The following is an 18336-nucleotide window of genomic DNA, read 5'->3' on the forward strand; positions in this document are numbered from 1 at the left end:
GAATCGCCGTCACGAAGGCTTCATGATAATTGGACCAACATACAAATATCCGGGTCCTGACAAATTCTCCAAGCCCGGGTGTATCAGGTGAAGAAAACAAACCTAACAACGCGTGTCTACATGCGTGAGATTTAATCTCAAAAAGAGCACACTCGGTTTGTACAGATATCCGAGTGATTCGTGTTGTGATGGTATAAAACTGAATAGACCATACAGTGGATTTGTTCAGACGGCGACCATGACAATTTACCTTGCCGTTTTGCTTTCTCATATAGAAATGAAGTCACGCGTCTACTCTCCTCATATTGCTGAAAGAGATACCAGATCTGATACAGATGCATGGTTAATTAATATTCAGTCGAGAATGACCAATGGGACGATCATACCATCGTAAGCCGTAACATGTTGTTGCTGTTAAGTTACTGTGACGTGACGAATCGGGGTTTATATACAGATTAGGTTTTAATTATTATAAAGACTAATTATAAAGATAATTACACCTCCATGCACTTCGACCAAAGAAAAGTTGTACTTTGCCAAGACATTTTGCTCGTAAAGAGCGTTCATTGGCTAACACTTTTCACACATGTATTTCGACGGAGCATAGAAACGATAGATACGAATGGTCTGTCATGGAGAGAGTAAGTCACGTCATGTTCCGTTATTCAAATCGCACGACCTTGCATTTGATAGGTCAGACCTGCACGGAAGGACAGCTTATCCAAATGACGCACTATTTGTGTTTTTCCATTGATGATTTATCTCTTTCTTCAGCATGCTAAGCAAACACATCAAGTTTTCCCGAATTTGTGGCCTACAAATGAAAAGAAATCTAACTGTATACTTGCATGTATAGGTTCTTGGGCTTGAACATTTCTACCACTAAAAGCGTATGAAATATTTCCTCACCAAAACAACACAAAAGTAGTCATACCTTGGCATAACAGCCAAAGTCGTCTGAGACACTAATACATGTAATGTTGATGAACCCGTTATTCTCCATTTCACCTCGATATCGATTGAACACATCCCCCTCTCACCCGTACCCATCCAACCCATCTGCTCATCTCCTTAAGAATATGTCTATGCATATACTGCACCAAGATTTTTTATTTCAAAGGGCCTATGTGTGCTAATAACGGCTTTTCGATCTCGTTTTCTCTGCGCTGGATAAATAGAATCCGGCAATACAAACGATCGTTTTCTAATAACGCGACAAGAGAACGTTTGTGGCGATGATCGTTTCATAAGAAAATGAACATACTCAGAATGACGCGCGCAATAAAAGCTTTTCATCCCCGCTCTTTCAAAACATTGACGTAGCAGCCAGCACGCAATTAGAAAGAAAAAAAATGAACATATGAAGCTTGAAGTATTACGTGGTGAAAAAGCACTACATACAAATATTACTTTCGTTACTATAGTTACTATATACTGCTATAATATTGACCAAAGCTTTGTATGTTCTATAATAGGCCAAACTTATCACTGGTAAAGAGCGACTGTAGGTTATGTGTACTGGTACTTGACAGAGTGGAGCAAGTGAGTTATTTTATTGGTAGTTGACCTATATCAAATTCCTTGTATATAGAATGGCTATTGTTAACATATCGGTGTGTTTTTTTGCACAATATATCAAATGAACCCAGGTGTGTAAAGAGTGGATATATATCCAATTTACAAGGTTTACATTTGTCATTGACAGAAATGCTGAAGTATTTCAGAAGTCATTTATTTACTTATTTTATTATCATTAAACGTCATGCACAAGAAGATCAATATAAAGGGAAACGGGGTGCCAGGCGTAACCCTCCAAGTTTTAACAAGCTCTTATCGAATTTTCCCACTTTGGATGGCCAGATTTGCACATCACCTTTGACAAATCACCACCATATGGCATGCACAATGGCATCCTATTCTTGAGACGGTGAAAAACGCCAATCAAATAAATAAAGAATAAAATGGCCTCCTTTGGTGTTTGTTGTCACCAAGGCCCCACGAACACGCAATGAGAGGGGCAAAATTCACAAATTGCCTGTGGCTGGGATCGAACCCGTACGTCGCGTATCTTAGCAATTGAATCCGACTAGGCATAGAAAGAAAATCATTTGATGTTTAAATGCTACAGGAAGAAGAAAGAAAAAGGGAGAAGAAATTCGTTCAAGTATGTAGTGTACAGTATGGTGATATGTACAGGTTTAGCATTTCATTCACCTTCAGGCAAATTAGAGAGAAAATCGAAAGCATTTAATGGTTCAAAAGAAATAAATAAAAGGTGGTCTCTCCTAAGTCGTTATTCGGGAAAAAAGAAAAAGGAAAAAAAATTCGTCTTGAAATCAACATTGGCAACAAGAGGCAAGGCATTTTCGTGACCGTTTCCATGAGAGTTATACTGCCGACAGACATCTGTACAAGCATGCACGCATGCAATGGGGAAACTCTGGTCCATCCATGAGCTCGACGTAACTGTATCGTTTTTCACATTTTCCGTGTGTCGTCTGAAGCTATTACACAAAAACACATTTCTTTAAATAAAGTCGAAAGAACAAAGATTGAGATAAGGTTTTTTGTTTCATCGAAAGTAAACATGTCGAAAAGTGCACATTAATCACCAATTAATCAACCAATTTATGAGTCTTTTGAAAATGTATTATATTAATTCAGAAATGGCCTTGGTCCCAAATAAAACATAGACTTAACTGTTATCGATCCATTTATGCTGTCTGTACCTTGTTTTTGTGGTGAATTGCGTCAATGGCGTTTGTCGCCGTCACGAAGATTATAGCTCCGTAGAAATCGGTGATATGATAGATTGATTGACTGACTGAATGCAACGCTCAAGAATTTTTCCCTTACATGTATATAAGTATATAAGCATACGAGTAAAGGAAACCATGCAGAGTGTCCGGAGTAAAACATTTTTACCCCCGACATTTGGCAAGAATATGTATGTATGTACACTAGGGGGTTTAACGTCGTAATTAACAATTTTTCAGTCATATGATGACGAGGAGTCAATGAATGTGTGTACATATACTGTGTCTTCTTGTGACAGAGCCAGTCCACTCCGCCAAAGTGCTGCCGCCATCCAGTCACAGTATATAACACCGGACCAACCAGTCCTGTTTCCTTGCTCTAACCCCTCAGTGCTGAGCACCAAGTGGGGCAGGAACAAGGGAATTTTAATGCCTTTCGTCTAACCCAACCCGGTTTAATGCCGGGTTCCCCGACTTTCGAGGTGGACGTTCTAACTATTACGCCACCGAAACGGTCACCTTTGGCAAGACAATGCTTTCCGACTAGTTACGTTGAGACTTGCGTGCCATAATGGTGGAACACAAGTGGCCTTCAGGAGACGCCATCGACCGCTAATTGTCACCAAGGTCCCACACCCTGTGAGAGCGGGACAATTAACCATCGTTAAATGTATGACGATTGTCAGGTGTGTGGGAACGGGGAAACCAGACAAGGTATGTCTAGGCCTAACAGTGAAACATAAGGCTGTAGCTAAATGAAACCGGAGCTTAAGGGAACTGGATACTGTACTTGAAGCATGCATGCAGTCTTTAACACTGAGCTTAACACTGATTGTCGTGAAATTTAAGTGTTTGAAAAGTTCAAACAAATTAATAAGAAGATCAGAATTAAATGTTAATAGAACCCAAAATACAACACACACGCTTCGGAGACAAACAGCTGAAAACGATAAGTACGTTTGTCCATTTCTTACCCTGATATGGAGGCTGGGGAACCTATAACCATTCATTACAGATTTTGTCCATAAATATCTTATGTCCTTCATATTCATTTTATTCTGTCAATCGCCCCACCTGTATCCTGTAGTTGCTTCTAATGAAATATAATTTGCTTTTGTGTCACGCGCTTTATTTATTTTATTTATTTGATTGGTGTTTTACGCCGTACTCAAGAATATTCCACTTATACGACGGCGGCCAGCACTATGGTGGGAAGAAACCGGGCAGAGCCTGGGGGAAAACCAAGACCTTCCCACGTACGGCCGGAGAGGAAGCCAGCATGAGCTGGACTTGAACTCACAGCGACTGCATTGGTGAGAGGCTCCTGAATCATTACGCTGCGCTAGCGCGATAAACCAACTGAGCTACGGAGTCATGCGCTTTGGGTGTTCATTATATTGCAGGTACGTGATAAAGTACACATATCAGCCTATCCATACCGGTGTATGCCAGGTCAAACTCTTATTCACAATGTTATATATGCATTTGTAGTTTTCTAAAAGATAATTTCTTTGGGGCTTATACGCGAGTCACTAAGGTATTTTATTCAGTCAGCACCAGAATTTTAGTCCTTAAAACGACAAATATCTTATTAGCATTCAAACTGCACGTGCGCTGCAACAGAAAGCAAAGTGAAAAAGTGTAAGCGCTCTTATTCACCGAAGTGAAATATTGTTGTTGCAAATACGCCAACTCCCCACCCCCAACCATATCCGCCCCTTTCCCGACTACCTATCTACACTTTCTTCGAACAAGAATGATTTTGAACAGTGAAAACAGATTTGTTGAATAAACTGTTTTCGTTGTGTAGAATGGATGGCTATATGTCGTTTTACAAAACACAGGCTACATATTCAAATCAGTAGTTGGAAGTTGACCAAGATGTTTATGTATCTAACGTTTTTACCGATTTGAGTCACGGTAACTTTTGTCATATTGGTTTAAAATATTCACCGGCAGCCATAGAAAAGAATAGAGTGGGAAGCAAATATACCCCTGCTATTGTGAAACCCTGATATAACAGTCATCCGCTTGGCACGTGGTTCCTTGTAATTCATGAAATATTTGTTCAAAAATCATAAAAAAGCTATGTCACACTAGTGCTTGGTGCTGAATAAACTTAACACTTGGAGTCGATCTGGATTCGATTATTTCTTAATCTATTTAATTGGTGTTTCTCGCCGTACTCAAGAATGTTTCACTTGTACGGCGAGCTGCATTATGGTGGGAGGAAACCCGGGAAACGCAGGTTGCTGGCAGGCCTTCCCAAGTACGGCCGAAGTGAAAGGCAGCATGCCCTGGTTTTGGCTTAGCATTATACATATATCTGCACAAGACCTAGTTGTTCAGGTACTTTCCTTTAAACCATCAAGACAGTCGAGGTGTGAGTTCAAATCCAGCCATAGACGGGGAATTATTTTTGTTCAAGGGGACGTCGCTCCGATAAGTGGTCGATGATGCTCACGTGGCAGTATGCATTCTAATTCTGTTTGAAAACCTCTTATCTTGTCTTCACTGTGGGCGCTTTCCTCCATCCATAAAACTGTTACATACCTACTCAGATTTGATGCCAGCAAACGCCATCAATCGGTTATGGTACATAGTATATCCAGTGCGGAGCAACGACTCATGCAGGAGCCTCCCACCTATGCGGTCGCTGTGAGTTCGTGGGCGTACGTGGGAACGTTTTCCAGCAGCCTGTGGATGGTAATAAATATATAGTATACCTGCACTATACTTGCGATAAGTTGTGCAATTAACGCTTACAAAACTTGATGTACATACATGCACGTATCAGAGTTGTGTTACGCCATGCAACATTGACCTTTTTCTACCTACATCGCAGCATACATATTATTAATAATGAGATCATGAGATCAGGGGACAGTTTCACAAAGATGTCATGTATGATAATCGCGCCTATAGGACAATGGTATGGTAATAGTGACGTGCAAATAATATCTTAGTACAAATGTACGATAAAAAATGTTGTACACTGTTTTGTGAATCTGGCACCCGGATGTTTTCGTCTGCAGGTTGTTTATAGAAACACGTCCCGTATAAACGTCACCCTTCTTATTGATGGCTGTAACTGCATTTCATGTACGAGTTCGTTAAACGGACTCACAACCTAAGTGGGGAGTTTCACCAATACAGGTATCTAAGAACAGGTATTTTCTGTCAACACTTGCATCCATGTACTGTATATGTAAGATTTATTTATTTGTTTGATTGGAGTTTTACGCCGTATTCAAGAAAGTATATGTAAAAGTATTTAAACTCCTGTATAATTATTACAATGTCACATTTGTTCCGTATACCTGTAAGGTTTAGCGTGAATAAACAAATACACGGGTGTTTTTTACCGAGTCGTCTAATGAGTCCTATCGGTAGAAGACTACAACCTTCACCAATGGAACAGCGAGTTCTAATCCAGCTTTCTCAACATCGGCTACAGTGTTCAGCGCGAGCCTTTGTAGAATCCTGGCGGGATGCTCTGGTTTCCCTCAAACTCTGGCTCATCTCCCCTATCCATAAATCTGATCTCCATCATGTGAGATTTTAATGTCCCAATTGATAACAACGGAAAACAGCGGCATAAAACAAAAAAATATAAAAATACATCAAAAATATATACAATGGATAAACTGGTTCTGGTTGAACATCTTTATTTTTTCCGTCCGAGGATACATTTTTCACATTTTCACGCCAGAGTGAAAACAACACTTTAATGGCCAACTTCACAATGAATTACTGATCACATATTCAGCGTGCTGACATAACATGTTATATGTTGAGACATAAGTTTATATGTTAATAGGAGTTTCGAGTCTTGTTGGTCTTTCATAGCCTTGTACATCACAGAATATCTTTTCGTTTAGGACGCGTTCTTCTTACCGGTTAAGTGTTGAAGTTGGTCCACAGAAAAGTTAATCCCGTACCAGATGGGGGCTTAGGGGTGGAGCGGCAGACATTAGGGCTAGGTCCGGAGCACTGAGGTGGTCAGCTCCGGCCAAGTTGACAAACATTGACAAATATATAGCATTACCTCGACCAACAATCGAGCCCACTTGTAACAATTAGTGTGGGCGGGTAGGCCACTTGACCACAACTACACTTTGTCCGGTGTTGCTTGACCACTCCTCTGAGCCTCCCCTTGACCACTTGGTAGGTGGCTGGAACCGTTACTGATCGCAGTCTATGACGGACAGGAAATAACCCCTTAAGAACGGGAGTTAATCTATTGACATTTTACTAAACTGAAGGTAAATTGGCGTTTTCTATACCAACATTCACTAAATTGATAAATAAAGTTTTCTTTTCCCTTTTACAGCCCCCTAATCTGTATTTTGTGTGTTACCTTCCAGTGCTCCACTGACATTTTGAAAACACATTGGGGAAAAAACACATTTGGATGTACAGGAATACTGGATGCTGCGATAGGTGTTATCAACACATATGCCCCGGTCCCTTTTTTTAGATAAGATTATAGGGAAACACGCACTTACATGTGCGTGTATAAGAAAGGTGACATTCTCAAATATTAGTCAGATCGCGACAGGCTTAGTAAGTGTTCACCAAATTTCACCAAACAGCTCAGCTGACATACATGATTTGATTAAAGACAACTTACATACTAACATGGTACACGATTCCGATACATTTTCTTTTAACTCGTTCGCCTGGGCCATTTCTGGAGTCTTTTTATCATGACTGAAAAATACTGACTGCTTCTCTTTGCATGAATCCTACCGAATTTTTTACTTAATATTTATTTTCTTAGCACTTTGGTGGCTTGTGTTGAATGTTGTTTTGGAAATTGGTCTTAAGGTTACTGATGTGGAAAGTCCATTTGGGTTGACGGCTGGTATGCGATTTTTTCGACTTTGACGCCTAATCAAAAACTTTTTTAAGTATACTGCTCACAAGATTATGCCATACACAAACACACGCATACAACCACCCCCACACAAATGGAAATAAAGATGCACCACTTGCATTGAAAAGCTCAAAATAGGATTGGGGGGTGGGGGGGGGGGGGGGCGGGGAAGAGGCACGGTATGAAAATATATTTAAATGAAGTAAATGAAACCAAAACTGCAAAATAGTGTGACGCCTAATCTGACTTTACCGGTGACGAGAAACCTCTTTCTTTCACTCAAGGATAATGAATGAGCATTATTACTGGTTCCCCATTATAATATACTGAGGGCGTTCGATACAGCACAATATAGGCCTACGTGACCAAGATTATTAGCTAAGTAAATATGAGCAAAACGCCTACAGATGAACAATACCATTTAAATTTTAGAAAAGCTTCACTGGAGATGTTAGGGAAAGTTTGGTGGCTATGATATACTTAACTCTTGTGTATTGTGATAGCAATGGCAAATTTTTCGAAGACGGCAGATTTCCGTTCGTCCGGGTCCACCAACATCTCGACAACATCGAACGTTAATATTGTTAAAACTTGTACACGTGCTAGAAGCAATATAATATGTATATAGTGTGAATTCTCTTGTATCAGAAAAAATAGGCCTACAGCGATCTCAATTGATATCCTAAAATATGGTGTGAATTATAATTAGAGTTCGTTTAACTGAAGACGATAAGTGGCTTTATAACGACAGAAACAACTGATATCTTTAAACAGTAGCAACACAAAGAGAAATCAGTCCTCTGGTACGCCATACGGAGGCATATAAATCTGGACACTGGACAACAACAACTGAATCATGCAGGCAGCAATTTAGCCAACAAGAAGGTTAAGTAAAAACATTTATAATATATGAACTTTAATTTATTATCATTGGCAACACTTCATATTCATTGCGTTTTGTATAATACGACTGGACGGAATTATCATAAAAATACATTAGTTTCAACATTTAACATCTACATGTACATATTATATAAAAGGATAACATCTAAAACTTTTTTTCTAAAAATATATGGGTCATCGTATGAAAAATGCAAAAAACATATAGCACAAAAACAACAAAAGTTTGCACAAACAATTATATTAGCTTTTAAAATGTGTATTGCCTTAGGTAATGACGGTTATTTCAAATTATCTGGAATTATAAGTAGCATTTCTGAGTGACAGCGTTAAATTAAGCTAGATATACACTATCTGGAAATGTAATTTATTTGTTTCGTCTTTTTGAAGTTTTAACTTTTACGACGACAATTAGGTTTGCAGGTGGGGGTAACCAAAGTGTCCCGTTTAAAAAAACACTGCCCTGCACCAGCTACCAAAAAATCTTCAGACTAAAGTTGAGCTATGGCGAGAGCTGGGTCCGAACCTGTAATTTCATTGGGCAGATACTTCTCACCGTCTTAATATTGCATCTTCAGATGCATTTATCCAGAGATATAATTACCAATTCTACTGAATTAAACCAGTAATCGTTACAAAACATATTACACACTCGATATGTTCATCTTGAAAGATCTGAGAGGTTATTACAGGACAAAAAAAAAATTTAAAAATTCGCTCGCTGTAAAACAGCAACATGTCAAAATAATAAAGGACATAGCATTCTCAAACGGACTTTGTCTGCAAGTAAAAATAAGAGATGTCAGCGGTATTGAATCATGTGAGCCACACTTACGTCACCATAACGGAACAATTCTATCAACAAATGTCATACTATATTTGTCCCCCAACAGACAAGCCTGTCTGTTATTTTCATCATTGCCAACTGGGTATTTAGACAATGTGGGTTAAGTTTAGCATAATACTTCACCAAAGTAATACATGATCTAGAATGCTCATATGGCTTATGCTGTCAGGATACAATACAAATCTTTGCCTCACAGGTTCCTAAGGACCACTTCTAATTATCTCGCACGAGCCTTCGTTCGTACATAATACTGCAGCATGAACAAATTCACGAAAAAGCAATTAAAGTCTAAGCAAATGAAAAGCAGATCTGTTGCTGAGGGTCGTCTGGCCAGTTGGGAGAATTCAAGGTAGAATATCGGTGGATAGAAGCAGCATTGGAACAAAATACATTCTGAAAAGTCGGCAGATTATTACCCCGGCTGTTGTCGTTGTTGAAAAGTGTTTGTTCGTGAGTGGTGTTGTCACAATACCTATGGTTGCCGTCCTCTAGTTGACTACACCTGAGGTAATCCGTATTGAAATTTGGATCTGGGGTCTGGAATTCCAAGAAGCCATTGTCTATTTGAGAGATTCCATGATTGCTGAACACAGCATCGTTACAGTTTGTCAGGGAAGTGGAGCTGTAGCAGGGCATCCAGGAGGAATCGGTGGAGTTGTTTTGGAGGGGAGGGGTGGACGTGACAGGGTCGGAATGGTCAGAGTAAGACGACAGTGGGCTGCAGGGCTCGGCGGTGGCACCATACGGAGAATTACTGTTTAGCGAACCGGTATCCTCTTGCCACCCAGATCCACAGACGGGTGACAGCAGATCGGAAAACTGAGTATGTTCGAGGAAAGCTTCGAGAGATTCCGAAGGAAACTGCACGTAATCACGAGTGTCTATTTCAGAGCTCTGCATCTGTTTCTTGTATGACTGCTGTTGGTTGTACATGATATTGAAACTCGGCAGAGAAGCTGTCGTCGGGGTATGTGGGAGCTCTTCTATGGGCTCCAGGAAGTAAGCGGGGTTTCTGTCCGTGGGGTCACACCGTCTTTTCACGTGAAGACTGGGTTCGGTGAAGAAGGAGGCTGGAAGGTTCCTCTTCCTGAGAGGTAATTTATTGGCCCCCGACTGGCATCTACTCACGGGGTCCGTGCAACATTTTTCGTGCAATGTTCGAGGGTCAAACAATGCCTGAAGTGACCTCTGCTGAAGGCCTGCTTGAGACGTTTCTTTGCGGCTGCTTTTGACGAAGCACAAACCTTGTCGATTAAGAGCGCTCTTGTTGGTGTCGGTTAGCACCGTTGTTGGGGACTCCGCGGAGTCTGATGGCGTGTTACCACATTGTTTCAACTGCTTCTGTAAGTACTTCCTGTGATTAACCTTTCGTTTAGATTTGGCGGGTCTGTCCAAGGCCAATTTAATGTTACTAGAAGCGATGTCTACAAAATTGAGTAGATTGACGGCGGGTTCATCCACCCCGTGTCGTCGAGCGGACTTCTCCATGACGAGCTGCCCGGGCAGGGACGCTGTGACTATGTTCTCTGAGACAGGCAGCAGCCAGGCTTCTTGCTCATCTGTATTTACCTGTTGATTACACAAACCCGTTCTCAGTCACTGACACACGTCACGGAGGTCCTCTCAAGCGAGCAGCAGTCCGTCCGCGTATATCCGCGTATCCAGCAATACCTGGGCCAACTTCAACCTTCTCGGTTTACACTCAGTGCTAAATGTGAGTGTACCTGATGATTAACATCTCACCCTTGGACTCGGTTAGACTATTTGCCCGGTCGTCCGTTCACAGTGCCGGTCAGCCACTGTGCAGTGGGCCTATCACAACTTAACTGCTGTCTGATCCCACAAAAACCACTCTACTTTCTTATATGTGAACACGGCCGACTGTTCTTGAAAGCGCAAGTCAAATATGACTATGGCTATAGAATGGATGATGGATGGCGGGGCGTTGAAAAGGTTGACTCAACTGTGGAGAACCCGACCACAGGTGTGTTTGATCCGGTCAATACATGAGAGGGGTGACAGGGTCGGGGCGGGCTTAGCGAGACGGTCTTGAAAAGTATGGAGCACTTTCAAGAAGCAAACGTTATTCAATGTCCCATTCCCGAGCCACTTGAAATACGTCCCGACTCCAGCCTTGGCTTATTTCACAATATTACGCTCATTTCGCAAATGATATTGCCAGCTATACCCCAAAGGGCAAAAATAAACTCGACCGAGCAAATCTTCAGTGAAATTGAAATCTCGCATCTATTGGTTGAATCAAATCGTCGACGTGTCGGGATCTGTGACATACTTAAGGAGTTTTGTCTGTTCATAATTTCAAATGGATTAGGAAATTTAAATTCTTGCAATCTCAAGAAACGTGTTATGAATTCGACACTTGTGAATAGAGAGACATCGAAGGTATTGAACAGGGTCTTTACACTACTTTGACGGGACAAAAAGTCGCATTCGAGCTGATGTAGAGACGCTTTTTCTAACATAATGGGGATCATCTAGCCAGTAAACCAGCCACAAACGTTTGTTGAACTTGTAGTAGTATATGCAAAATTCAGATTATATATACAAAACGAAAAGGAACTGAGGTATATAGCATGGGGCCGCAGTCTTTGAAAGGGGAATATATTATCTGTTGCGGACGTATGCAGGCAGAATTGGCAAGAAGTCACTTTTCTGTCAGGACGCTAGTTTATAGTGTTATTAGAGTCGATTAGTCCTGCTTGGAAAATGGTCGTGCAAGGGTAGCAAGCGACCCTCTTTGTCCACCGATTATCCGACCCGATGACCACGCTCTATGGTAGGGAACAATTGTCCCGGCTCTCACTGGGGATTCACTCCTTACCGCGATCCTCCCTTCATTTTCACTTAATCTTCCTGCTTTATTAGCCTGTGTGAATGGGGCTAAACATTGTATCATCCAGTGGAAAACGCCCAGAGTTTACACAGCGAGCGCTTAGGGCCGCACACAGTGTACATGAAGACTATACACAGGGTGTTTAGTGTATACATCAACGGTAAATGCCCCCAATCGGGGGGCGGGAATCTGGGTAATCAACCCTTATTCACACCATGCTCACCTTGGTTTATACAGAGGTGGGAAAAAGTCACCAACAATCAGCGATATCTGTACAAATATATACACCTGAAATATATGATCAGACAAACAACAAGTAAAAAAACGTGCCAACATTGATTTACATATGGAAGATAGCATGTTGTAAAAGCCAAAGGAAATTTGTAAAAATGAAGTATATTGCAAGTTCAAAACTCAGTTGATGTAAGTAAGATATCTGTTCAGATAGATGTTAAAGTAAATATTTACCAATTATCCATTTCAGTCAGTAAACAATAAAGACGATATGTTGTGTGTAAATAACAATAATTACCCGCTCAACGTGCCACAAAATTTCTGTTTGTAGAATTCAGTGATTTGCTTCATTTATAGTTACACGAATGCCTTTTCTTAAAACGCTCAAGAATATTTCACATTTTTAGTTTCAGCTGGACCCTTCTCTTTGAATAGGTTTTTTTTTTAGCGTTGATCCATTCTTTAATCTACTGATCATTTCATATCAGAATGTGCAATTGTTGAATTTTACGCTTGACAATGTACTTACTCGCAAGAATTGCTAAGAAATGAAGGGTAGGATTCTCCTGACCTTACGTTACTACAACGTTGTCGCGCGTTATACTGCAAACGTCTGCATTGCAGCTATGCAGAATCTCCGAGAGGGCATTATCTGAATACTCAGTTTGATAAACCCATATCTGTTTCCACACGGTAGTGATTTGTTCCGAAGGTTAAATCTTTTTTCAACCAACTGATGGGAACATTTGAAGTCTTAAAGTGAACTGCAGTCAAAGTTTTGTATTTTCTGGTGGAGGTCTTGGGCCAGATTAATAGTGTTAGATGGCAGTAAAGTGGATGGAAGTGAGTTATTCACATTTTTTTTCATTCATTTTTTTTGGACTTCCAGTTCCATTGTAGTTGTTAACCTCGGAGTTTCGGGTGAAAATGTGTGTGAATTCAATGAAACCAAATTCATCCAACATAGAATGCAAATACTAGACTGCCTTTCATTCCGTCAAGTAGTAAAATAATATAAAAATATGAAAAATAACTATAGTTTTGGATATAGCTTTCGCTGGTCTCAACTCGGGCTTACTTCATTTTTCTGTTTTCTCAGACTTTACAGGCAACACATGTAAATGTCGTGATGGGTTCTAAAAATCGACCCACATTCATTGGATCACTGAACAGAAAAACTGTACATTACATGATCCATTTTTAAATAACGCTCTTTGTGTTGCGTGCACACATAATTATACCAAATAGCGACATTAAAGGACCGATTCGACACAGTCATTTCTGACTTCAGTCAAAGTTTAAAACCGCGTCACAGTAATCAGTTCTTGGTAATGGAAGTTGAAATGTTAACACAGTTTTTTAAGGTAACATTGACAATGTGGTCTACATTCTAGTTCCCATAGCCTCAAAATAAATTCTAAAACTGAATTGTAAATTTTGACCTAAGTCAAAACGGACTTCGGTTCCATCAGTGTCCACGTGGTATACTTATACCTGCACGCAACCATAACAATGCCCTTCACTACCGGTGTACCACGCCTGTCGAATGTAACTTTGTTTGGTTTAGAGCCTCTCCATCACACAAGGGTTTCACCTATCAAAGGCTGAGCTATTTAAGGTATAACAAAGTATCAAAGGTATACAACAGACACCTTAATTTTATATCGTCTCCGTCGATCGGCCCCTAAACAATGAGTCCACAGGCTCGAATCCAACTCTCGCCACTTTGGATGCGGTTTTAAGTCAGATCCCTGGTGACAGCTTTCTTTCACCCATAAACTTAACAGCAGGCATCTAATGACTATTGAAATATTCTTCAGTACCCTGTTAAACACAAAGTAAATACATTTCATTATGAAACGAATAAGACAATATTTATGGGGAATAGTTATCACGCGATTGATTAACAGATGGATTGATTGGTGATTTTCATCATGCTCAGTTTTTTGCACATATGGTGACGGTCAGATTCATGGGTGGAGGAAACCGGAGTGACCAGAGGAAACCACCGACCTTTGTCAGGTACCTGGAAAACCTCCTGACCTAAAGACCCGGCCGAAACAGTGAGATCTGGATTATCATACGCTTATCGGATGCATGGCATTTCGTTTTCCTTTAACTGTCGCCACGATATATTCCGCCTTACCAAAGGCTTCGGGGAATGTATACGCATCGTCTTTAGAAGCAAGCTAATATTGATTTACATCCGTATACTTTTAGTTCTGCATCCTAGTTCTTTTAGAGAGTTTATGAATGTTTAACTATTTGATCATTCAACAATTGTCGGTCAGCACGAGAACGCCTGATGCTGCATATGAACACATGTCCTTCTGTACTCGATGAATACATATCCTTCCTAAACTGGAACGCATAAATCGTATATTCTTTCAAGAAAAAATATGATATAGTTTGTAAAATGAGAATTAGTATTATGAACTTCATCATTTGTCAAGTTTCAAGCATTATCGATCTTATTTACTTTTTTTTCAAGTTTCGAAATTCGGTAACAGGATGTAACATTAAAATAGACGTCTATCTTAACCCCAGGTTAAAAAGATGAAAATTGCTGTGGTGTTAAGAAAATGAACGATAGGAAATAGAAGCGCAACTACAGCCCATATAGACATGGCTTCGCGCGTCAATGTGAAGGTCGTTCTACTGCATTTTGTTTCAAATCCGGCGTTGATCCAAACTCTGCGAACACTAAGATCCTTATGCAAAGTTTTATAAGCGTGCTTGTTCTCTTGATATCACTGGGTTCTGCATCCAGGCTTTTATCACGGTTTTGCTAGACTTATGTATTATCTTATAAAGATTGTATCTTTAAGATATATTTTTTTTAGAGAAATTTCCTCCGATTCTCCAGTTGAAACCTGGAACATATCTTTTAACAGATCTCTTCCTGTCGAAAACACTTCCAACACAAACAAATCATTCACAAGGATGATAATAATCCCTTCTACGGAAAGAACATTCTAAACTTTATGCAGACATTATCTGTAAAACTCCATTATACTCTAAGACCCCAGTTTTTATGTTTTAATTGAAAATTCAGTCGCGCAAAGAAGTCTTATATCGTTAATTTGATACTTGCATATACTATGATGTAAATGGCAGAGATTAGGAGGCAGTGCCACCTTAATGTCACACGAACAACATTAATGTCTAATTAACGATAAAGCTTCAACAGGTTTTAGGAAATTAAGCCCATTTCTCAGGCAATCGTGCTGGCCCCTTGCCAGCCGTCAAATCTCTGACCTTCACATTAAAAATCGTTTAATGATAGGCCGTTGTAGGATGTCGGGTTATATTTACGAGTACATGTACGGGCAAGTAAAGCTGTCAACTTTTCATGACGAACTAACAGTAAAGTTACCGTGATTGTTATGGTAATTGTCATGGCTCATTTCCACCGTTTAACTGTCACATAAACCCGTTTGATGGCTGTGACCAATGCGAACGCCACGGTTGCCTCTCTCTATAGACTTGGGACTAAATTGTTTCGAGTGTCCCTTGCTGAACCTTGACAGAAGGTCAGCGGATTAACGGGGAATTTAACGGTATAAACCGTTTTCCAGGCGGAGTCCCGTTATCCTGCCATAAAGAACAACCACTGACGGCTAGCCAGGCGGGACGACCTAAAAATCACTCTGAGAGACGATATGGGAGTTGACGTGTCCTAGAGCGGGCAAAACTTCCGTCTTTCCCCACCATTCTACTGTTATTTATATCATTTGTTGCTACAACAGGGCCGTTTAACTCCGTTGCTAACAAGTCTTTGCTCGTCTTTTACTTTCTTTTGAAATAGATGGCTGTTCACTGAGAACATTCAAGATAACGGACTTCTCAGTGTACATTTTATGCTTTCACCAAATGCAAAAATGGTCCAGTTTTATTCATGGGTCAAGGAATTGGGAACAACTCCTACAACCTCTTTTCATCGCAGAAAAATTGATTAGGCTTGGCCCTTTTGAATCATGTACAAAAGATCACAGAATTTGAATACATAAACATCTACGGGCTGATTTCATACATACACACACACACACACACATATATACACACAAAGAATACATATATATATATATACAGATGCTTCCAGATCAATCTTGTCCTTGAATGGTGGCCTTCATTCAATATGATCGGTAAAAGCATGTTTAAGCATATAAGTAGGAATAGGTGCAGATGCTTCGAAAATGCGATTTAATCGAAAACTCTATACGAAATCTGCAAGTCGTTTGAAAATCAATGAAAGAAGTGTTCATTACACTGGCAAATTCTTATATTACACGCCTCAAAAAGCTACCACTTACTTCAGATAAATTAACCCCCCCCCACCACCACCACGTCTTAAACCCATGATTGTGTTTTAAATGTGATGACAACACAGTGTTTTGAGTAATTCTAGACCAGTTAACAAATTGCAGTTAACATCCCTGCTTAATCCCTGCTTGAGCCTGTAAATTGCTACAATTTATGCATTTACATGGTCAGAATAAAACCCTGGCTGAGATAAACTGACAAGAAGTCGCATTTCACCTGTTACTTGTGACAATGTGTCAGTTATCACATTGTCCTGGTTCCACTCTCTGTGGTATATGTCTTTAATTATATTGTATGAGATAGACATGGTGGCACAGGTCCAATGAAAAAAAGGCCTAGGTCAATGAAAAACATGATTTTAGGTTTATATATAATAAAATTAAACAGAAAACTGCTTGACTGCTTCTAGAAATAGCGCGCTTAAAATCCGGCCACAAAATAGAACGTAAATAACCCCAATGACTAAAAAAATGAGCCAAAGACCGGAAATGAATAAATTTCTTGTCTAAGCAAATGGCGTGTTTGGTATAGAAGCTATAAGCGTTGAAGACATAAAAGTGTTTACAACAATACACACAAAAACACTTGTGTTGAAGTCTAACACCACAACTTGTGTTGTTTCATTCAACACAGAAATCTGTAGGTCAAGAAAAACATGTGTTAAATAAATGTGAAGTACATATGTTTATGTTACAAAATAATAAAACACACACCAAAACTTTGTCTTAATTCAACAGAAGATAGAAGTGTTTAAATATGAAACAAGACCTTTGTAGGAGATTTTTTTTTTTTTTTTTGACTGGTGTTTTACGCCGTACTCAAGATTATTTCACTTATACGACGGCGGCCAGCATTATGGTGGGCGGAAACCCACGACCATCCGCAGGCTGCTGAAACACCTTCCCACATACGGCCAGAGAGGAAGCCAGCATGAGCTGGACTTGAGCTCACATCGACCGCATTGGTGAGAGACTCCTGGGTCATCACGCTGCGCTAGCGCGCTAACCAACTGAGCCACGGAGGCCCCCCTTTGTAGGAGAGAACACAAGTTTAGTTTTGTGTGTATGGATGGACAGACGCACGGCCTGGACTGCCGGACGTGCAATATACGACGACTATGATAATATGCTCCTATAGGCCAGTTTTATCTCATGGGTAAAACCTTGCCAATATGAAAAAAATTTTGACCATATTCATCACTGAATTGTGTCATGTGAATAAATAATCGCGATTATATTAACGCGCTCCGAGGGTCTACGTCAGCAATTATAGAACGATTAATTGTGAAACCAAGCCATCGAAAGGTTCATGTGTGTTACCCTGAATAATTTTGTGTTGTATTCGTTTCAAACCGAACTTAGAAAGGTCAGTAGGTACAGCAGTGTTCAATCCATGAAATGTCAATCACACACACCGTCCGTGAAAAGAATTTTTGGTAATAAAATAATTCGGCTTTATGTACTACATGGTATGCTTTACGATCCTATAACATAATATTAGCCTGTTATATTTATTTATGCCTTGAGTTTTCATGTGCGCTGCG

General features: G+C 40.1%; 1 protein-coding gene across 1 annotated transcript; it reads right to left on the reverse strand.

Moving 5' to 3' along the window:
• Positions 1-8285: 8285 nt before the first annotated feature.
• Positions 8286-11095, reverse strand: LOC135473845 (uncharacterized). The gene has a single exon (XM_064753764.1). The coding sequence runs from the start codon at positions 10868-10870 to the stop codon at positions 9671-9673; it is 1200 nt and encodes a 399-aa protein (XP_064609834.1). The 5' UTR covers positions 10871-11095; the 3' UTR covers positions 8286-9670.
• Between the last annotated feature and the right edge of the window lie 7241 nt (positions 11096-18336).

Source organism: Liolophura sinensis, chromosome 8 (assembly GCF_032854445.1).
Source record: "Liolophura sinensis isolate JHLJ2023 chromosome 8, CUHK_Ljap_v2, whole genome shotgun sequence".
Taxonomy (NCBI): domain Eukaryota; kingdom Metazoa; phylum Mollusca; class Polyplacophora; order Chitonida; family Chitonidae; genus Liolophura; species Liolophura sinensis.